General features: G+C 44.8%; 1 protein-coding gene across 9 annotated transcripts in view; it reads left to right on the forward strand.

Moving 5' to 3' along the window:
* Positions 1–22,508, forward strand: part of KIAA1671 (KIAA1671 ortholog) — a 65,937-nt gene that overhangs the window by 29,838 nt on the left and 13,591 nt on the right. Inside the window, exon 1 of one of the 9 annotated variants that reach the window (XM_064727267.1) lies at positions 2,847–3,083. The exons of 4 other annotated variants lie outside the window; for them this stretch is intronic. In XM_064727267.1, the coding sequence (XP_064583337.1) occupies positions 3,033–3,083 (51 nt within the window). In that variant the 5' untranslated portion in view covers positions 2,847–3,032. Of the gene's footprint in view, positions 1–2,846; positions 3,084–13,221; positions 14,530–20,898; positions 21,023–22,508 lie in introns of those variants that run through there. 4 more of the 9 variants (XM_064727269.1, XM_064727264.1, XM_064727266.1 and 1 more) reach the window with 4 other exon arrangements.

The following is a 22,508-nucleotide window of genomic DNA, read 5'->3' on the forward strand; positions in this document are numbered from 1 at the left end:
GGTTCCTCGGGCTGGGATTGTGCAGTGCTGGGGAGCCAAAGGGCAGCCTGCTCCTCCTGGGTGTAAAGTGTGAGTGAGTGCATGGAAGGGGCTTTGACTTGCATTTGGGAGGTGGAAAACACCACACTGATCTTTTCCAAAGCCTCACAGAGGTACTGCAGAGGATTATGTAAAACCAAACCGTTTCTTCTGCACCAAGGTTATGCCTTTGTTTTCCTTGGAGAACACAGAGATTTTGGGTGCGGAGCTGCAGTTCCCAGTTCTGTCAGCACGTTCCAACACTCCCCTCTGCTGGAGACACATCCGAGCTGTGTGAGCTGGACAGACACGAGGGGTCAGGAAAGAGCCACGGGAGCCACAGTTAAATCCCCTATTTCCCCAGAATCCCAACAGTCTGTATTTCCCTTGAAAGGGGGATTAGATGGAAATGTGGCATCCTGCTGCTGTTTGCTTTGAGCAGTTTCTCATCTGTGTAGTTGGGAAGTTACTTATTTTTCCTTGTGGCTTAGTGACAGAATATATTCTCCAGTCCCTATTGCTGGTCAGTGAGGGTATACTGGTATTGGTCTGGTGAGACTGAGTGCTCAAAGTGACAAGTCTCGTTGTAGAATAAACAATTCTATTTGGTTCACATTCACCACTAAAGCAGTGAAGAACTGATATTGATAGCCTTTTATATTTGCCAAATGAGTTTGCAAGAATCAATTTGTTGCATTATTCCATATCTGTCTGTGATAGTAAACAACTGTTTGAATAGCATTTTCCAGGACAGCTGATGAGCTAGGTTCTTATGGATAAACACAATTCCAAATGGAAGCAAGGTTCAGTAGTATAATTTACCTCTGGAGAGGTCATTTCTTTGTGATTATATTCCAGAGAATCTGCTTGTAATTAGGCTTTTAGAACATTACATAGGATGACTTTGAAATCAACCGTTGCAAAATACAAGTGGTAATATGGGATTGGTGTTTGAAATTGCACGGGGTGACACTTTGGAGATTTAACACTCATCTAGACCACACTGTTCAGCTATTTTAAGTTTGTATTGATTAAAAAACAAAGGAAGGCTTTTATAAAGATTTTAGCATCACTGCTAGACTGTTGTCATCTGTGGTTTTACTATGGCTCTACTTCCCTCTCTTTTAGCCCTGCTGCAGCACAGAGTAGGTATAAAAATGAAGTTCTGTGCTTTGGACAGTGAGGGATTTCTCTCACTGGTTCAGCTGCAAATCTCAGAGCCTGGGCCTTGTTCCTTTAGACCTGGAATGCAGGTGAAGGGACAGGTGTGAGCCCTGAGCAATCAAACCCTCTCTGGGCTGGTACCTGTGGTTGGATGTGGGGCTGTTCCCTCTCAGTGCCCCACCTGCCCATCCAGGGGCAGCCACAGAGCTCAGGAGGTGTTTCCATAAATTGTGTGATGCCATCAGAGCTGACGTTCAGTCACAAGCCCGGATTCCTGATTGAGTCATCCAGGCTGATAACAGTGTTGGGAATGAAAACCTGACGAATGTGTGCTGGGACTCATCCTCCAAATAAAGGAACTGCATTTGTGCTGTGGGGCTGGAGGAATTGTACCTTCAGATGGAGATGGAGCAGCTTTAGTGCTGCTTTGGGGAGTTAGAACAGAGCACTGCTACTAGAACTGGTGTAGGAGTTATTTTGAAGTCTCTCAACATATTATTTATTTATTTTATATTGAAGTCTGGGTTTTTTTGTCATTTAGGGAGGAAAATCTTCCTAATGGTCTCCATAGAAAGATGCATTTATATGAGACTGAGATGTGTGGGTGGAGAAGGATTTGTTGAAGAAAATCATGAGCTGACTCCTAAAATATCTTGGAAATGAAGTGCAAGGGAGAGAAGATAAATATTTTATAAACATGTGCAGATGAATTTATGGTTTGGCTTGTCACAGTTCACCAGTTGTTTTCAGTTCTGCCCATGACAGGTCTGTCTCCTGCCCACTGAAAACCACACCTTCTCTTTTTCTGCATTTTGTAAAGCCTCTGATACTGGAGCTTTGTTCCTTCTGAACCCCATCTTGAGTTGTTCTGTTACCCCAAAAACTGACACAACCTGGAAGAAAATCAAAATACTTTGGTTGAACTCTACAGGAATTCATAGGTGATGATTAGGAAAGTGAGAGGTAGTTTCCTTGAAGTATCAAAATTTCAGTGAGCATCTTGGAGGCTGTTTGGTGTCCTCTCAACCTTGTCCCTCCCTGGGAAGGGTGAGAGCTGGAGCAGTGCTGGGAGGGGACAGGCTGCCCTCCTTGGATAGGCTCCTGTCACTTATCTTTCCCTTTCCTATCAAAAAAGGGATGTAAGTAAAAATGAAACAGTGTTACAATTCCCATTTTTGCTCTTCACAAACCACCCACTGCTGATGTCCAACAACTCCACCACTCTCTATTTTAGACCCAGCCCGAGGAGGACGACCCGGGGGTGGGTAAAGCTCTGCCTGGGCTTTCTTCCTTTTTTGGCAGTTTTCGTTCCCTGGGAACATTCCAGGGCTGTATAAAAAGTTACTTGGTTGTGTCTATTTCTTCTCCTTCACAAAAGACATTTTTATATTGAAAGAACATAAAAACAGCAGCTCCTCTTGTTACATGTGTGGGTTTTTGTCTTTTCCCGTGCATCACCCAAAACAAGGTCAGCGAGCGACCCCGCCGCCGTTCAGAGCGTTTCATAACTGAGGGGTTTTAGAGCTTCCCTTTCCTCCTGCAGGGCCTTTGCTGCAAAACCCAAAGTCCTGTCACTAATTCCACTCCAGATTACGGAGCTGGGAGCAGTGGGCTGCTCAATAACAAGTGGTTAAGTCACGTGCTGTGTGCGACTGCTCAGCGACTGCTCCTGAGGAGCCCCAGCTCCTGGTGGTGGTGGTGACGTGGGGCCAGACACACTCAGAACATTATTACATTATTCATGCTGCTTTTAATTGCTCCACTCTGCTTTTAACTGGTGCTGGAGGCGGGGAGAGCCCGGGAGCTGCCTGCAACAGGGATGGGTTGGCGTTAACTCGGAGCTGTGGAAAATGGAGTATTATTACTGTCCACGTCTGCTGAAGTTCCTGCAGTATCTGTGGGTAAGTGTGCTCCCAGAGCCGGCTGTTTCCACTCTTTTCAGAAATCCTGGGAGTGCTCCTATGTGCTGGAGCTTTCCTCAGCAGTTCCTTTTTGAGTACTAACATGAAACTCAGGATTTATTTTGGGTGAGAAAGGCTGTTTTATTTCTAATACTCAAAACTGTCTACTACCCGAATGTGCCTTGGAAAACCCTTACAGGAATCAACGTTTCTTCCTTGTTTATGCAGAACCATGGGAGTTGTGGTTTAGTTTAGGTGTGTGTTAGGAATATTCTTCCCTCTTTGTGCAAAAGCTCTGCCTGGCTCTGGGGTTGCTGCCCCAGAACCCTCCTGCCCTGCTGCTGGTACAGGCACTGCTATTCCAGGAAAACAGCTTTAGGAATGTGTCATTTTACAGTTCCTTTCTTGTTTTTCATTTGACTCTTCATGGCTTTCGATGTCTCAGTGAGCACTTCCTCTTCCAACACTCCTCAGAGCTGTCTGTCACGAAAAGCTCTTTTTAGCAGGCTCTGACTGTGGTGCCCTGCCAGCTTTGCACAGGGGCTGCTGTGTGTCTGAAACTTTCACATTTATAAAACATGAATTTGAGCTGAAAAGCCTTTATGAATAAATACTGTACTGCTTTGAACTAATTAATGTTTTAATTTCTCCTGTACTCATCAAAGATCAGGTTTCATTTGCTTGTTGTAGTTTTCATTGATCTTCATTTTTTCAGCTGTCAATTCAGCGTGTGGTCAGCACCAAACCTTTTCATGTTAGCTGTTTGCTGCTGTGTTTTAAAACTGTAGCAAAGAGTTTCCTTCTCTCATTTTGAGTTTTGCAATCCTTGCCTGTATGTCCTTTTATCAGCTGTGAGGTGAGATTGCCCGCTGTGAATTTCTTGTAGCTGGGAGGGAAAATTGTGCTTGAAGAACTGGGGATTTTATTGAAAACCGTTTCCTTCTGGAGACTGTAGTAGCATAGAACATGAAAGTGCTTGGACATTAATTCATTTTTTTTTATTTGACCAGATGTATTTTTAAGAGAAAAGCTCCCTTTAAATTGCAAACTAAAAAATTAGTCATTAGTGTGAGGATAGGGTGGATGTTTTTCATGGTTTGTCAGTGTGAGAAATGTGAAAGAGCTCTGTCCCTGCGCTTGCTCTGACATGGGATTTTCCATAAGGCCAGGGGAAAAATCCCAAACCAACCCAAACTTCAGATCAGTCCAGAAGGTGCCTGGAATGGTGGGCTCCAGTATTGTGCAGTTCTAGGCTGTAACAGAGCAGAATGTTGTATTTTCTGGGTGTATATTCTCTTTTAGGGGCCCTGGAGCATTCCTTACTCACTTTCTTTCATGCACACTTCCTGATTTACTGCAAGAAAATATTAGAATGACAACTCTGATATTCATGCTGTTAAAAAAAGAAATTTAAGGGACATGCAGAATTGTGCCTTCTGTCACTTTCTGTGCTGCTGTTGCAGCTGGAGGCTACCGAGGAGATACTTATCTGTTCTCTCTACTTACAGTCAGGAGTAACCAGAGATGCTGGGGTTGGTTGTCAAGCGTTATTTAATCTGTCTTGGGGAGCTAAGATGCTTTATTCATTAGGCAGACATACCTGAAGAAGCTACAACTCTTAATTAAAAAATACTCCAACAAAAATCTGCTTTTAAAGCTGCTCTGTGGAGTTACTGTTGGGTTCCCTCTCCTGTGCTGTGTCTTTGCTTTACTCTGCAGTGGTGGAGTTGTGGGACATCACTCAGTGCCAGCTCTTTGCTAATTCCTTGCTGATTGCCCTCCTGCTCTCTGGGCAGGATGTGTCTGGCTGTGACAAACTGCATTTCTGAGCACAGCAGGGTCTGTGGTCTGCCCCAGCCCGTGTGCGATGCTGTGACCACTACACATCTGTGTCCTGTGGGTGGGTGACACCTCTGGGTTTCTGAGAAATGTCTTTGTGTCCAGCGAAACATTTTTTTCCCCACAGCTTGTCTACATTTGAGTATTTTCCATTGTGCATGGGGTATCCATCACCCCTGTTCCAGCTGGTGAGGAGCTCTGCTGCACTTGGTCCAGGACATCTTTAGGTCTGGCTTGCACAGGAAGCCCTGTAGGTGCAGCTCTATGGTCTTTCATCAGTCACAGGGTCAGACTGGTCATGCCAGGTGTGCAGCCACAGCTCTGGGCTTTCCTGTTCCAATGCCCTTTGTCCAAGAACCAGGGTTTTCTTGGCTTCCTGGTGGACACAACCTCTACTGAACTGCTTTGGTGGTTATTCTCAGTTGTCAGCAATTCTTGCTCTGGTTCACTGCTCACTTTTAGCTTTCTGGAATGGATGTGGTGGTGGATCTCCTGCCCATGCTGGTACCAGTCCTGATGGACTGGGTTTTTTTTTTTTCCCCAATCTGACACTTGTCATTTTTCAAACAGCAAAGAAATGCTAATCCTGAAAGCACTCAAAGCAAATGCTTGTTTTAAATAAAACGTTCCTCTGCAGCACTGTGATGGTTTAAAAAGATCTTTATTGATAGTCATGAACTGAACAATTGCAAAATCAAAAGAAAATTGGGGGTTTTAAGGAAGAAATAAGATTTAGAGTTTGTTGTGACAAGAATTTGGTTGCTACCTTTAAAGAGTAGTTTTGATGTGTTTTGTCAGGTGACTCTGAAGGAAGCAGCAGCTGGTTAATAACCACTGTCCTGACGTGTCAGTGTGAGAGGAGGTGGGTTGGTGATGGAAGGAAACTGAAATCATTGTGTGGAGCCACGAGTGATGCTCATCCTGCTCTGAGGGGGGGTTATCCCTGCTCTGAGGGGTTTATCCTTGCTCTCAAGGGGGTTATCCCTGCTCTGATGGAAGGAAGGGGCTCTGTGCAGATGTGCTGTGCCTTCTTTCTCTCTGCACTTCTGGAGTGGACTGTGCTGCTCTTCCCTTTTGCTTTTGGTGGTGGGGATGTTTCTTCCAAAGAGTTAAAACCCCCTTCCACCCAGGTGTGAGCTGTCCTGGTGCCAGCAGGAGCAGATAACCCAGGTTACCTCTCTGGGTAAATGATGCCCTTGCACAGGAAAATCTGGAAAGGCATTTCCCCAATTCCCAGCTGCTGCTGTAGCAGAGGAATTGTGGTGTGTGTGGCATTGCTGAGAGCAGGCAGACAGGTCAGCCTGGCTGAGGAGCCCCATTCCCAGTGGGAACACGAGGGAGTGCTGTTCCACCACACAGTGCTGCTGGCCCACGGCCACATCCCTGCTCCCAGCCCAGGGACACGTGCTCAGGGCACAGCAGTTTGTTCTAATGAGGTGTGGCATTAAGTTTAATTTACCATAAAATGCTCACATGGAATAGCACATTCTAGGTTAGCTTGTTGCAATAAGGGTTTCATTGAGTAAGATGTAATCATTTCTAGACCTGGTCATTTTTTTTTTGTAGTGACTGTGTTGTTCCAGGTTCAGAGTAGCTGGAATTGAGGCTGACAGTGCCTGTCCTCACTCCTCTTATTTTAAATCTGGAATTGTGAATATACTTCTGAAAAAGCTCTTCCCTGTGAGGTGGTGAGGCTCTGGCACAGATTGCCCAGAAAAGCTGGGGCTGCCCCATCCCCGGAAGAGCCCAAGGCCAGGTTGGACAGGGCTTGGAGCAACCTAGGATAGTGGAAGGGATGATCTTTAAGGTCCCTTCCAACCCAAACCATTCTGTAACAAGAGAATTGTTAAACCTCATTTACACACACAAAGCAGAGGTAACTTCACTGCCTCCTTCGTAATATCTTGATCTAAAGTTGTTTTGACTCAGTTCCTGCTTTCCCAAGCTGTTGTCCATGTTGCTGATGCTGGGAGACAGCCAAGTTCCCACTATTGTTCCTGTCCCTTCAGCAGCGGTGAGCTGTTCATGCAGCCAGTGAGTGTTTACTGTGCTGAAAGGAAATGGGGATTTTAGGGAGCTGCTTGAGCACAGGGAAAATAGCAGAGGAGTCCTTTGTAGAGGACTTTCCTCAGGATACCACAGGATTTGTGCTGCAGGACACAGGTGTTCTTAAAGTGTAACTTCAGGGAAATCTGGAGCCTTGGAAAAATGTAGTGTTTGGTTTGGTGATTCATGGGGGAAAGCAGTAAATCCATGGCATCTGAGGGGAGGCAGAATGGATTGAGGGCTGTCCATGTCCTGGGGAATGTGAGAACATGGGGCTGTTGTGCTGGGTCTGGGAGGAGGAGGCAGTAAGAGCTGAGAGACCTGGAAGTAAAGGAAGGTGTGTGCACTTAGGGTTATACAGCCATCTCAGATAAATCCTCTGCTCTCATCATCAAATGGGTTAAAATGGGTGAAGAAATTATTGTATTAACTTACAGCTGGTGTTTGGTCAATTTACTGCCATCAAGCAGTGCCTGATTCCACATGGAATGGTGTTGTTTAGGGAGAAGTTGGAAGAGCAGTGTTCAGACAGGCCTTGGGCAGTGTGTGATCACACCAGGAACAGCTGGAATGGGTTCAGAAGCAGCTCCTTGTTACTGATCTTTGAAGAAGGAAATCCCTTGCATAAAAAAAAAAAAAAGCTCTTCCTTCAGAGTGTTCTGTGAATTTTGTGAGTCAGATCTGAGCCCTCAGTAGCTGGAGATTTCCTGAGCACCCTCAGTGAGGAACACAAATGCTCTGACATCTCCTCAGGCAGGTGCTGTGGAGCAAGAGCAGCGTGTTCTGCTTGTTTCTGTGCACTCCACTCACCCTGCCTGCCCTGGGAGAAAAGTTCAGCAGGTGAAGGTACTTTAGACCTTGTTCTATGCCCAAGAAGTCTCTTTTGAAGATGTTTTGTGGTTATCTGTGCTTAACATGCCCATTGGTTGGACTGCTCCACGTTGGACTTGCCAGGAGAGCCCTGGCTCTGGCATTACTTTGTTTTCCCTCTTGGTATAAGGAGATCCTTTGCAGACATCTTCATCCTGGATTTCTGTTTGTACAAATTAAAAACAACCTGTAACCATCCATCTTTTGCTTGGCTTTATTCCTTTGGACATAAACAAATGTAAAGAAAATTGTTTTAGTCCTTTGCAGTGCTGTAGGAATTTCCTGTTTCTGTTTTTTCAGTTTTTCCTTCTCCATTGAGCTAGAAGGGAAGTGCTGCAGGATTATGGACATGGGCATGCAAACAACATCGTGTATTTTTAGCTGGTTTCCTCAGCTTTAACATTGATAGCTTTGTTTTACACTGAAACAATTCAGGGCACAAAAGCTGTGTATGTTCAGGATGTTTAACTGGGCTTTGCTTAGGTTCAAGAGAAACCCAGTTTGGGGGACAAAAGAATTGGCATTTTCTGAAATACTGTTGTGCTTTAGTTGTTGCAATTATGACTGGTAGTTGCATTTGAATTGTTTAAAAACTTGGAGTAAAAATTTTATTTCACAGTTACCCTTATTTACAGATTCTTATTTGCTTATTAATTTGAAATAATGTCATGTTACTGCAGAAGTGCAAGAGAATCCTGGGCATAAATAGGATGGTTGACTTTCTGATTACAAATAAAATGGGAAAGTTCATTTTTTTGCTGATCCCATCAAGGATCACCATGGAAGTAGAATGGAAAAATTACTCTGGCAGGTATAAACAAGTATGTGGAGCATTTATTCAGTCATGAAAACTATTAATGTTTTCTTTATCACAAGGATACTTCTGTAAGCAAAACAAGGAATGCAGATTAAATTTTTTTTTAATTTTTCATTTCTGTTTAAAAAATTACTTTTTAAAGTAGCCATTGATGGGGCTCTTCTATGAAATGATTTTGCACCTTTCTTTAAAAACCTCTCATATCAATGTGTGCTTGTGTAAACTTTCCCAGTATTGATGCAGAACCTGTTGCTTTCACAGCCTCTCCTTATTCACTGGTTTGTGAGGCCTCTGGGGGCTTTTAAAACTACCTAGCAGAAGGAAAAAATATGGAATTTCAGCCTCTTGTAGATGGTATGTGCAAGGGGAACACCCTTAATGCCAAGGTCTCTCTGCAAGTTGTCCAAGATTGTGAATAACCATTAATTAGAGCTGTAGCTATAAGTGTAACTTGCTTAATTTCAGTAGAAAACGAAAGTAGGAATGAAAACCAAATATTTGGTGTAAATATTGAGATACCTGGGGTTTCAGGTTACAAAAGAGATTTCTCTGTATGGACACTGTCCAAAGTCCTTGTGTTAAAACACTCCACCATTCCACTCTTTTTCCTTTCTCTTGGTTTATTTCCCTTTTTCTTTTGGCTGTGGAGTAACTGCCCACAGGTGAGGCTGTTTGGGCATCTCAGTGAATTGCATTTTTATATCACCATGAAAATTTTTAAAAACCCGAAAAACAGAACAGATAACAGAGCCAAAGACAAAAGGCCTTGGTGGTTTTAAATGTCATGGGAATTCCTGGATTGGAATGGAGGCAAGCTGAGGATCTGCCATGGAGCAGCTCCAGCTGTTGAGCTTTGCTCTCTCTCTGCCAGATGTGCAGCCAAGGATTTATTTTGTACTTTAAATGAGAATTGGAAGGTGATATGGTAAAATTTTCATGATGGGGGTGTTGCATGTAGTAGTAAGGAATGCTTGCTGCTCCTTGCAAATGTGACAATTCCCTTGCAAAACACAGAACACAGAGGCAAAAACAAGGAGCCCATAAAACCATGAGTTGTTTGTCATGTCTGAGGAGCCCAAGAGTAATTTAGTCTGGAGCCGTGCAACCGAGCCCAGCCCAGTGCTGCATCTTTAAATAGTCCATGTGCCAAGCACAAGAGGTTAAATTAAGTTCTCTTACTAATGAAGCAGAGGCAGAGTTGGTGTGGAATGCAGGGCTGGGACAGCCTTACAAGGGCAGGCTCTGCTCGCAGGGGTGTCACAAGGTGGGACTGGAGCTGCTGTGCTCCTCACAAGTGCTGGGTGCTGCTGTTTGTAGGTGGGATGATGGCTCAGAAAACCCTTTGGAAATGCCTGAATTAATGCTAATTGCTAATTGGAGTGATGGTGGGAGGGGGTAATAGGAGGAACCCATCAGAGAGTGAATTTCTGAGGTTGCCACAAGGGAAGAGCAGAAACTGTTGTCGCAGTTAGTCCAGACTAAGGTTGCCCATCCTCTGTCCCATCTGCTTTGCTGGCAAAGGATCCTTCAGGGGGCCCAGTTGAAAACTACTCCCAGATGTCTTGGTGGGTCTTCAGCTGGATTTCCTTCCCCATTCCATGGTGCTGGGATGGAGCTGGTGGCAGGGGAACCCCATGGGCTGGAAGGACTCACACCCATGGAGAGGCTGCAAATCCCACCTGCCCCTCCTGGGCTCTGTGCTGTGCTCTGCTCCTTTCAGGCCTTCTTTAAATTGACCTTGCAATCCCACAGAGTCATTAACATAATTACATATATTTGAGAGCAGGTGAGGCTCCAAATGAGCTCTGAGAGGCTTTTGGAAAATATAATGTAACCATGGAATTTTGTTTTCTACTGAATAAGGGGAGAAACAAGGGTTGTTAGGCCTTTGTGCAGGGTTGTGGTTTGGAGCTGTAGGTGGAATAGATGTTAATAATGGAAGTACCCAGCAACGTTTGAATAACGAGGTCCCATTTATACTGAGGTAATTAGTCATGCACTTTGGGTAGCTGTGTGTATGTGCTCTGTTTTCTGGAGCTGCAGATCCCTGACAGCCCCAGAGTGAGATAATCACTTGAATTTGTCAAGGGCAGAAGATCATCTTGTGCTGTTCTTGTTCAGGAACAAATTCTCACTCAGCCAGAACTGCTGGGCTGGGGGCCAGTTAGAGAATCCTCCCCTGTGAGGGTGCTGAGGCCCTGGCACAGGGTGCCCAGAGAAGCTCTGGCTGCCCCTGGATCCCTGGAATTGTCCAAAGCCAGGCTGGATGAGGCTTGGAGCAACCTGGGATAGTAGAAGGTGCCCACAACCTCCAAAGGAAAGAACTTTAAAGCTCATCTTGTTCCACTCCCCTGCAAGTTTAGCTGAAGTGCTGGGAAAATCTCTGAATATTTGAATTTGATGGTGAAGGTTCATCTGGATTGTTCTCCAAAGCATTTTGCCCTGATGTTAATTGAGGTGTAAATCTAAGCAGTAATTTAGATGCTTCAATACCCAGCAGTGTGTTCACGTGGTGCCAGAAGATCCTAAATTTAGTATTGCAGGAAGACTCAAGTCAGCAGTTTTCCAATCTTCTGAGGACAAAAAATGTATATTGGGTATAACATTCTTTTTCAGGAGAGGTATAATAAAAAAATAGAATATATTCTCTAGAGCATTTTCAGATCCTTCAAGTTCCATGCACATGTGAGGAGTCCTTGCAGCGAGCTGTAGGAACATTTTGCTCTCTGCATCCTTGGTGAAATCTGGCTCTGCCTCTCCCCCTGTTTGCCCCAGGTGAAATTCCAGATGGGGAGTTAAATTTATGTTCTGCTCTGCCCATCCTGGTGAGGTGAAGGAGCTGCTGACTAACTCACATGGCAGCTCCAGGCAGAGCTCTTGGGCTGCTATTTCAGGGGCTCCTACATCAGATGGAGCCTGAAACCCTCTGGAATGGCAGAGTGCACAATCCCTGCACTGCAGGAGGCACAGAGCTGCTCCTGCAAAGGCACAGATGTTTGAAATATCACACTTAAATTTAACAGCATGAAAATGTGCACTAAGTCTTAAATTCCAGCCTTGGGTGCAGGATCTCCATAGTTTGTGAAGGATTATCCATAACTCTGCTAGATAAATTAATTTTTTCCTATTTAAATTTATTTTTTAATTTAAATTTATTTTAATTAAAAAAATCTAAATTTATTTTAATTCAATTTATTCTATTTAAATTATTAAATTATTTTAGTTAAATATTAAATATTAATTTTATTTTAAATTAAAAATTAAGTTTATTTATGTTTATTTAAATTTAATTTTTTTTTTCCTATTTCTTTACAAATCTAAGAAACACCCTGCTCTTGAGGAATCTGGTCAAAATGATCTCTTTCCATTTCTGTACAAAAATAACCCTGCAACTCTGCAAGAGAAGAGCTGTATGAAGGGGGGAAAAAAAGGATTTTTTCTGTTGGCTGAATTTTCTTTGACTACTGAGGGCTTTTATAAAGCTGCTAATTTGCAAATGTTTAAAACAAATACATTCAGAAATGAGAATAAGTTAGGGAAAGCCACCTAGTTGTCACTGAAGTTTGTCCTGGAGATAAGTTACAGATTGGTGGAGCTGAGCTCCTAAAAACAGGGATTAAAAGGGAAGGCACCCTGTTTCCTCAGGGTATCTTGGGTTCATGTGTGTCTGCAAGGCACATTTTCTGATACAATGAACCTTACGCAAGAACCATTGCATCAAATGTTATCTAGAAATTTTTTTTGTTCCATTGAATCTCTTCCTGGATAGTTCAGAGGAGCAGAGGGTGATGCAAGTTCATGGTACTTTGTATGGCAAATTAAGCAACAGCCACAAACCCCCTTGAGCAAACAAGAGAGCGAGCAGCTCCCAACGTGCCTGTCTTGCCTCTTTCCCCTTGGTCCTGAACTAGTCACAGCTTGACTTTGGACTTTAAAGTCCAAACTTACGTCATAAACTGAGATTTATTGATTTAAACTCAAAGCTTTTATTCCTGCTGTCCTCCCAAAAAGTGGGCTGTTCCAGGATTCCATGGCTGGTGACACTTGGGGTCCTTTTGTTATCCTCAGTCATTTTGGGTTTGTGGTGCCAACCCTGTGGTCTCCCAGCAGCTGGGGAGGGAGCAGAGCTTAGGAAGGACCTGGAGCTGTTTCTCACAACAGGGAATGGTGCAGAAAAGTGGAAAAAACCAGCTTCTAATGGTCAGACCTGTTCAGACCTGGCTTAATCATTATCCTGTGCTGATAGCAGTCACTAACTGGTACATGTCCTCTTTGAGGCCATGAATGGCACAGTGAGCCAGGTACAGGTGCTGGCACTGCCCAGGTGCCTGGTGAGCAGCAGGACGATGGTGTAGGTGGAGGATTCCCAGTGGGAATCTTCTGCTGTGGGTGTGAGACGTTCCCTGGCAGAGCCACGTTCCCCAGGAAGGGTTAAAATCAGCGAGTCCACGTGACGTATGCAAACTATGAATCATTCCAATAGATCTGTGCAACTCCTGCCTGCTCCGGAGCCAGCAGATGCTGTTCCCCGCGTTGCCATGGGAACCCTGCCTGTACTATAATAAAGCCCAGCCCAGATCCTTCCTTGGGCAGACCTCTGCAGGCTGGTCACCTCCTCATTGTTTCCTCCCCGGAGCACAGGGACACACAGGAGCAGGGATCAGCATTCCAGAGGCAGCAGCAGCAGCAGCGTTCTCCTGCTGGTAACCTCGTGTGCGCCTTAGCAGAGCCAGCCTGGGAGGCAGCCGTGCTGCAAGCAGCTGTGCATCCAGAGCCATGTGAGCGCAGGAGGAGTGGGGACAGTCCCTGTGTTTGTCCCCCCCTTTGGAAGGCAGAGGAGCTGATGTCATCCAGCAGCTCTTTTGGCAGGCTCCGAGCAGCCCCGCGGGGAGGGCTGGACACGTTTGCCTGCGCTGCTCCGCAGTTCTGAGAGCTCCAGGATGGCTCCGGAGGCAGCGAGGATGATGGTGAGGAGGGGATTCTGCTGCTGACAGCCTGCTGCAGAGTTTTCTGAGGAGGAGCTGGATTTATTGTTTGGAAGATCGAATCGATTTGCTGCTCAATGGATTGTATAGGAGCACCAGAACTTTGGTCAGTGTACTCTCACCTGTCGAGCGGCCGAGCCAGGAGAATAAGATTTGTTTTATCCTTCTGATATTTACAGCAGAAGAAAAACTTGGCTTATAAAGGGAGTTGCTTTTTCTGCTCTGAAATGAGAGAGTGAAAACCTAATTCTCTGCTTGCAAATGGACTCATTTCAAGTGACTGTGTCAGGATTTAAACATTGATTTATCTCTTTAACATGGCTGAATTAAACATATTTTGATGGAACTCTGCAAAGCCGATTGTAAGTAGGAAAAGTCTTTTATTTTTTCCTACTTGACAAATACCAATCTCCCACCTCACATCTTTGCTTATTTAATTTTAGGAATATGCTGAGGGTGATAGTACAATGCTGTTTACCTTAGCTGGAAATACTTTATACAAGGAATCACTTTTCGCAAAATAAATCAGGGTTGTTAAAGAGAATATATTTTAATTGCTACTGAATATTCATATTTCATCTCTGCTGGAAAAAAAAAATTAAAAATGGATTACCTTGGAGACAAACTGACAGTGGCACAAACTCACATGACCCAGTGGATGGGCACAGTGCGGAGATCCTTGCAGGAAGCACTAAATTTAGTCACTACTGCGGTGGCTCATGAGCGGAGTGGAGGGGAAGGTGGCACCAGGACTCCTTTCAAGAGAACCTCTTCCTTCAGGCACTTTGCATCCCGGAGCAGAGAGTCCTTCCGAAGGTTTTCAGTGCGGAGTCAGCAGAGGTTTTCCTCTCTGAGGAAGAGGCAGCCCAGCTCAGAGCCCCCCGAGCTTGTAAGCACCTTTTTGAGACCCTCAAGGGAAAAGAAATCAGTGCAAACGCTCGGGTTTGTTGCAGCATTTAATCTCCTAACAAAACCTCCCTCCTGTCTGCTTTTCCATCTAAAAACAGCCCCCAAAACACCTCCAGATAGTGCTGTCTGTCTGTCTGCTCCCAGCTGCTTTCTTCCTGCAGCACAGGTGGATGTTTTCATTTCAAGGTTTGGGGAATGGGAAAAATGTGGTTGATTTTGAAGCAAGACAGTGGAGGTAGGACACTTACTGGTCTGAAATTAGAAAGTTAAGCTGGACCTGGGCTGGTGTTGGTCAGTTCCCCAGCAAGCCAGCATGGCTTTGGATGTGCTTCAGTGTTTGTGATTTTCTAGTAAAAAATGGTTCAAGCTAAATTTGTAAGAAGGATGAAGTGCTGTCACTGTGCAGGTGACATAAGTGATCATAATTTCCTTATTTTATTGAAAAATGGATGGCTTCTTTTTAGAATGCTTTTTTTTACTTTGTCATGCCATAGAAGCCATAGGGTCAGTGTGGCTTGTGAAGGCTGTGGCGTGGCAGAGGCAGGGTGCACTTCCTGGGAGCAAAGGAAAGGTGAAGAGCTTTTGGCTCTCTACAGTTCTGAACCAGCCCTTTCCCCTCCCTTTTCCATTGGTCTCCAGTTATTTTCAGGAAGGACTGTTTGTATTCCATGGCATGGCAAAGAGGTGGAGAAAAGGCTGATTTCCTGAGGGCTGCAGCTGCCATGACCTTCCTGGCCATTATTGACACCCCTAATTTTAGTTCTGGCACATCCTGCAAAGCACCAAAGGTTTGGGGTGATAGGGAGTGAAAGGGAAGCAAATCTGGTTTATTCTGTTTATTTCATGGAGAGGAGCTGAAACCAGTGGTTTGAGTTGTACCTGAAACTGGTGATTTAAGCCCAATGTTTGACCAGTGACTGTGGTTGAGCTGTGTGGAAAGGGGCCCCAAGCCTTGGTGCCAACATGTGGGTAAATCCAAACTCTCTGAAGTGGCTAAAATGTTTTTTGTTTCTTTTTTTTATGATTAAACAAAACAGTTACTCACTGTGAAGTGTAAACACAGGCAGCTCTGGCGGGGTTTGCTCAGGGAATGAGCGCAGGTGACGCTGCATTCCTTGGGCAGGTGTGGTGTTTGAATATGGCACTTTCCACCGCTCTCTATCAGCACTGGGTAGAGCATTTCTGTCCCAGCTTGCTATCCATGTCCTGTTTGGACAGACTGGGAAAGAAAATAGTGTCAAGTAAGCACAAAAGAATGAAGAAGAAAATATTTGGTAACCACTGTTACAGTGTTAGTTAGCATGGTGAAGTTCTCTTGAGGTTTTTTTAAGCTGGTGGTTTAGATTTATTGGAATCATCTGAATGAACAACTCGTGTAGAAGAAGGCTGAAAAATGGGAATGTGAAACCTGCAGAGGACAAATGTTCTGCTGTCCTACCCAGCACTTCTGCTTACAGAGCAGAAATCAGGAGACACAGGGTGACCTTTTCACTTAAGTCACTGGTGAAAGTGCTGGAGCTGCTGTTCCTCTGTTTCAGCAGGAATTCTACTTGTGCTTGGCTTTATGTGGGAATTTGGTTTCACTTGGGCTCAGACCTTAAGTTTGAGCCCTCCAAGAAGTTTGTGGTTGGTGCCATTGTGTCGGTGGCAAACAACTGCTGAATACAGACCTGGAGCTGGTATTTTTTAGCTTTTTTGCCACAGGGTCCTGTCTTAGTCCTTGGAGCTACTGACATTGTGCTACAAAAAAACTATGGAATGAGTAAAAAGTGTGTAATTCATGTAAACTGGTTTCTGTGCTGCTTTGGGACTGTAGTGTAAAGCAGACACTTGGGGCTGATGGAGTTTTTAAAGAAGAGCAGCAATACCTGTGAATCCCTGCCTAACACAGCCAAGGCCTTCCAGCTCCCTTCCTGATGCTACTGATGGAGAACTCGGCATCATACAAAGCACAGAAAGCTCTCCAAATTCAACTCAGGCAGCACAATTTAAGTCAGTGTGAGTAAACTTCTTCACCCTCACATCTGCGAATCCACAGCTGAGCTTGCAGAAGCTTTTGCTTTGCAGTGAGACCTTTTAAATAGGAGCTGATTTTTCTTTCAGGTATTTTGATGGAGTTAATTGTCCATTTTCATCTCATGTCATCAGCTTGGTGTCTTTGTAAGAGGAGCAGAGATACATGCATTAAACATGGCCTCAGATTTAATCAGGGTCTGTCGGTCATGGTTCTATTATAGGTGTGAGATCTGGTTTCACAGCCAGCACTGTTCTAGGTCTCAAGGTTTGTTGCCATACAATAAAACCAGGGCAAGCTGTTTGATTCCCTTGGCTCCACTTACACTGCTAAAAAAAGTCATGGAAAACCTCAGAGGTGTTTCACACAGAACAGCAAAGATGAATTCTGGGGCTCAGTGTTGTCGATGTGCTTTACCTAAATTGCTCTGATCCATGCTAAAAATAACACCTAAGTGCATTTAGGAGTGGTTTGCTTTTGGTATACCAGGCAGTCAAAGAAAATGTTGTTTTCATTCAAAATTCATCTGGTACTTAGTTTGGATTCAGTTTTTAATTCCAAAATAAAGATGGAAGTGGAGTGATTTGTTCGATGCATGTGTCCCAGATGTGCTGGAGGGCACTTAGTCTTTTTGAGGGTTTTTGTTGCATCCCACAGCCCTTTCCCTGCTAGAGGCTGAAATTCCCATCCTAGTTTTTATTAATCTTCCCAGATGTTTCATTTTAAGCTTGTGGAGCTTTTTGCTGCTGGACTCTGCCTTTTCCTATCAAACAGGATCCCTTTCTGGAGCAGGGCAAGGTCCTGGTTTGAGTTTCACACCTGCATTCACCTGGAATTGTCTCTCTGCTTATGAACGAGCTTTGATCTGCAGTGCCTGTTATGTTGTACCCCAATCTATCTGCAGAAAGTTTGTCCTTTGTGGTCAACATCCTTCAACAAATTTGTAAGGAGAAATTACTACAAGTTGGCACTTTGATTGTGAACTTGGAATAGGTACAGGCCCTACAGTGAATAGTTGCTGAATTGTTCTGCCCTAATATTCCCTGAGAACATAGTGAGTTGTTCTCAAAAATAATATTTTGGTACTATCAGTAAATGGAATTTTAATCTTTAAATTAATCTTTAAATTGCCAGGAAGCTGTTAGGGTAAAGGGAAGCAAGTTTGCAGCAAGCAGGCTTTAAAAATGAGTTGTTTGTCTTGTTTGGGGCTGGGGGGAGGAGTGAAGCTGTTCAGTTTAATTAATGAAGATACAAGGGCCAGTGCTGAAACAGTTCCTGCTTTTTCATTCTTAATAACTTCTGTTTGGTTTAACAGGCCATGAACGTAGCTGGCAGATAAATCTGGGCCAGAAACCCATAGTGATGGGCATTTGGTGGCTGCCTTTGTTGTTCTCTCATTATTTTGGCAGGAATAATTATTGAAACGACTTTACTCTGTGATTTCACTTTTGCTGACTGCAAGGAGTTGATTTTTACAATGTTCTTAAACAAGAAGAAAATAGCATAAATAGATTTAGAGCTGATATTTTCTGCTCATCCACCTTGTTGCCTAATTTTTTTTATAAGCTGTAAGTGACAGCTTTCAGGGGAAACAAATTGTATAAAAGAAAATCTTCTCTGAATGCAAGGCTTAGAATCATAGAATCCCAGAAGAATTTGGGTTGAAAGGGGGCTTAAAATGACCCAGTCCCACCCCCTGCCATGGGCTGGGACACCTTGCTGTATCCCAGGTTTTTCCAGCCTGGATTTGGACAGGGGCAGCCACAGCTTCCCTGAGCACCCTGTGCCAGGGCACCTCCACCCTCACAGCCTCCCTATCCTGGCAATCCATTTTTATTGATATTGGTAATATTGTGAGAGTTTTGGGAAGCACTCCTGGCGTTCCCTGGGGGGTGACTGTGTGTGTGTTTTGACTGCTGTCTCCTAAAACATCTCCTGAGCCGTGTGTTGAAACGAGCACGTTTGTTATTCACTTGTTGTCAGGAAATCCTATCACTTTCTCTACATCTTTAACTCCAGGCTTTAAGCGAAGGAGAGCTTTTTTTCCCCAGGAATGTTTGTTTGAAGTTTAACTCGTGTCTCATGTGGAGAGGAGCTGTGAAATGCAGCATTTGGAGTAGGAGGTGTTGATTTCAACTATGCAGCTTTTCAAAAAAAGCAAATTATCCTCTCCTTGGCATCCCAGAATGAAATTGCTATGTTCTGGCTTGTGCCTCCTGCAGTGTTGAAGTCGAGGGATCCTGTTCCAGGTTTTATTCACTCTGATGGGAGTTACAGTGTCCTGGGCAGAGCCTGGATCCCCTCTCACAGCTCAGGATCTTCCTGACCCAGCCTCTGGCTCCTTCCTGCTGCCTTGGCTTTCTTAGGGCTCCATTCCTTATCAGCCTGGCTGCTCAGGCTGAAAAGGAAATTTAATCTGATGACATAGGAGAGGTTTTAAAGATGTTCCCAGCTAGTTCCTGTGCTGTGCTGTTGTACACTCCCACCTCTCAGAGGAAGTGCTCTTGTGGCTCACTCAGCCCTAGCAGGGCTTATATTTAGAATTAGATTCTTGTCTGCTTTTTGCACATTGGGTCAACCTCTGCTCCATCTTCAGCCTTGCCCTGAACCTCCTGACCTGTGTGTGGCGAGTGTTCACAGCCAGGCAGAGCAGCTCAATTTGCAGAGTAGAAAAAAATTACAAACTCTGAAATGTATTTGAAATGCTGTGTAGAATGAGGAGGATAAAAGCACCAGGAGTCCCTGCAGGAGCAGGGAGGTGATATCACTGCATGGTGGTAACCAGATCCTTGGCAAAACCAACTTAATCTGACCACATTCTCTGCTGTGGCCAGAATCGATGCAGGGTGGACCTTGGGTCTCTCTCTTCATCACCCTCACAGGCAAGAATTTCTTCCTCATATCTGATCTAAACTTGCCCTATGCCAATTTAAAACCATTCCCCTCCACATCCTTGTCCAAAGTCCCTCCCCAGCCCTCTTGGAACTCCTTTAGCACATCTGTAATTTTTGCTGTGCCTTTCCAGGGAGAAAGGGTTGGGATTCAGTCCTGTGCAGCAATGGGAAGCAATGGAAATGTGGAGAATTAGACCAGTCACCCTCTAAAAACAACTCCTGTTTCGTAAGGGAAATGCTGTCAGGCTTTAGCATCAGGGATGTAATTGGTGGTTGGGTATCATATCCCTGTGGAAGAGGCAGGCAAAACTCACATGGAAAGGCAGCCCAGGGTTGCATAGCAACAGGGAGGCTGTCAGGCATTTATGAGATGCTTGGTACTGTGGGACTGGAACGTACTCCACTGCCCATGGGAGAGGGAAACATCCATTATTTAAAGGGTTTTTGAGCAGAGCAGTGGAGCTCCTCAGGATCTGAGAGAGCTGAATGTGCTGTGTGAGTGCTCACAGTCACATGGGGCACACGTGTGTTTCTCCAGGCACTGTTTGTGCATTCAGCAGCAGCAGCAGCTCCAGTTTTTCACATAAAACCAGTTTTTCACATCAAACCAGCAGCTTGTGCTGCCCAGCCCAGGATGCACCGGGGCCAGAGGGATCATGGAATGGTCTGGGTCAGGAGGGACCTTAAAGCTCACACAGCTTTAGGGGACTGTGAGCACTCACACAGCACATTCAGCTCTCTCAGATCCTAAGGAGCTCCACTGCTCTGCTCAAAAACTGCAGCCCCTGACAGGGGCAGGGACACCTTCCACTATCCCAGGCTGCTCCAAGCCCTGTCCAGCCTGGCCTGGGACACTTCCAGAGATGGGCAGGGAAGCATTTCTTCCTGACATGAATCTGAACCTGCTCTCTCTCAGCCATTCCCCCTTGTCCAAAGTCCCTCCCCAGCTCTCTTGGAGCCCCTTTAGATACTGCAAGGCCATAGTAAGATCTCCCTGGAGCCTTCTCTTCTCCAGCTGAACAACCCCAGTTCTCAGCCTTTCCTTATGGGAGAGCTGCTCCATCCCTCTGATCATCTTCACAGCCTCCTCTGGACTCACTCCAGCATCTCCACATCCCCCCTGTGCTGGGACCCCGGAGCTGATGCTCCACCTGAGCAGCCTCCACAGCCACTCACTGCCATCTCCTTACCTGGCTGGGTCAGGCTGGAAAGCCCTGGAGGTTCTGGCATGGATTAATTCCCCCAGTTCTGCTCTTGGGGCTGGTCTCCATGGATGGGGCAGGGCTGTCCTGTTTGGGAGGGCTGGGGAGCCTTCCCTCATGCTGGAGGTCTGGAACTCAGCTGGGCAGTTCCTGGAACTCTTTATCTGGGGCTGCAGCAGGGAGGGTGGGGGCAGAAGGTGCTGCCTCAGCCTGGAGCATTCCCCCAGGCACTGACTCCACTCAGCAGTTCAGCAAAGCAGGAGTTGGCTGATCTCACCAGCCTGAATCCCACCTGATTGCTGGGAATTAGGAGGAGCTGGAGCCATGACTTACTCCTTATGGGCAGCATTCATTGGATGGATAGTAAGTACAGATGGAAATCCTGGGATCCTCTTCCCCCACTTGCTGTCTTGGCATTTGGGTACTTCCAAATTAAAATCTGTGGGCTGTGACCCTTAAGCTCTCTTATTGTAATGGAGTTTTCAGTATTGGTTGGTTTCAATTTCATATTATGTTCTGATAATTCTGTTAGTGCTCTAAAATATATAATTCACCTCTTAGTCTTTCACATTCTTAGAGTAATTATAGAATAATTTAGGTTATAAAGGACTTCTTGTGCTCATCAAGCCCAGCATCCCATTCAAAGCAGATTCAACTACAAAATAATATCATAAGATATGAATTGGTGGAGGTCTGTTGCTCTCTTCCTGGCATTCTGCAGGAGAACAGCTGGAATACTTTTTGGGATTTGTAAGAACTTGTGAGCTCTGCTAAAATGCAGTGTCACACTTAATTTGACCACATTTTTTGCTTCTTTAATTAAAGTAAGCAGAGGAAAAAATGGAAAAAGAAAAAAAAAAGAAAAAGCAGCCCTTTTCAAGAAACCAGCACCATTTTTTCTCTGAGTTGTATATTAACAAGGCAGATGGTCAAAACTTCCTTCCATTGTGCAGTTCCTCTTCATACCCAACCCATGCCAGTGGGATTTAGCTCTGAACATTCACACTCAAGCTGTGGGCTGTCACTTTGGCTGGCTGATGTCTCGGGCTCCTTGGCAAACAAAGATATTTTTGAAACTGTCTGTGCAGCTTCTGACTCAGGAGATCTCTCAGAGCTGGCTCCTCCTGTGCCAGGTCTTCATTTCCCATCAGTGCAGGAGGGTTTTGCACGTAAATGTCTGCATTGACCCAGAGTTAGGGGCAATTTTGGGGCTGGTGGGACCAATGTTGTGTGTGCATCGTTTTCAGGAACGGGAAATTGCAGGAGTAATCAGCCCTGGAGTGTAGCCAAGCCCAGCTTAATTCCAAGGGAAGACTGAAAGAGGCATAATCATAATGGCTCATTTTAGAAGAACCAGAGGCAAAGCAGGACACAGCTCAGCTGCTTAATTTTATAGAAAAATTAAGTAGATTTTTTTCCCTAGCTCCTGGTGTAAGAATTGGGAAGTTAAACATCAAAGCTTGGAGAATTACAGCATTTGAAACCTGAATCAGGCGTGGGTTTTATTTGATTTGGGAGATTTTTCTGCCATCATAAATTAGAAAAGTTCTAATTTGGGTTTATCTTGTGTGCTAAAAAGACACCAGACCCCTCTTTACTGCTTTTTCCTTTGGAATTATTTGTTTTCCAGTTTCCTGAGTATTCTGTTTATAGAGGAAATGTCTTCGTGTATTGACTGCCTTGAGTCTTTCAGGAGTGTGATGACAATAATAGAAAAGAGATCTTCAAAAGAAAAGCTAAAACTCTTCCTTCTTGCTAATAATCACCTTCTGGCAAGGAAAATCTTCCTGGTTTGTTGTCACTTCCTTCCTCAGCACCCCCTCTCCTCTGAGCTGCTGCACAGGCTATA

Source organism: Zonotrichia leucophrys, chromosome 15 (assembly GCF_028769735.1).
Source record: "Zonotrichia leucophrys gambelii isolate GWCS_2022_RI chromosome 15, RI_Zleu_2.0, whole genome shotgun sequence".
Taxonomy (NCBI): Eukaryota; Metazoa; Chordata; class Aves; order Passeriformes; family Passerellidae; genus Zonotrichia; species Zonotrichia leucophrys.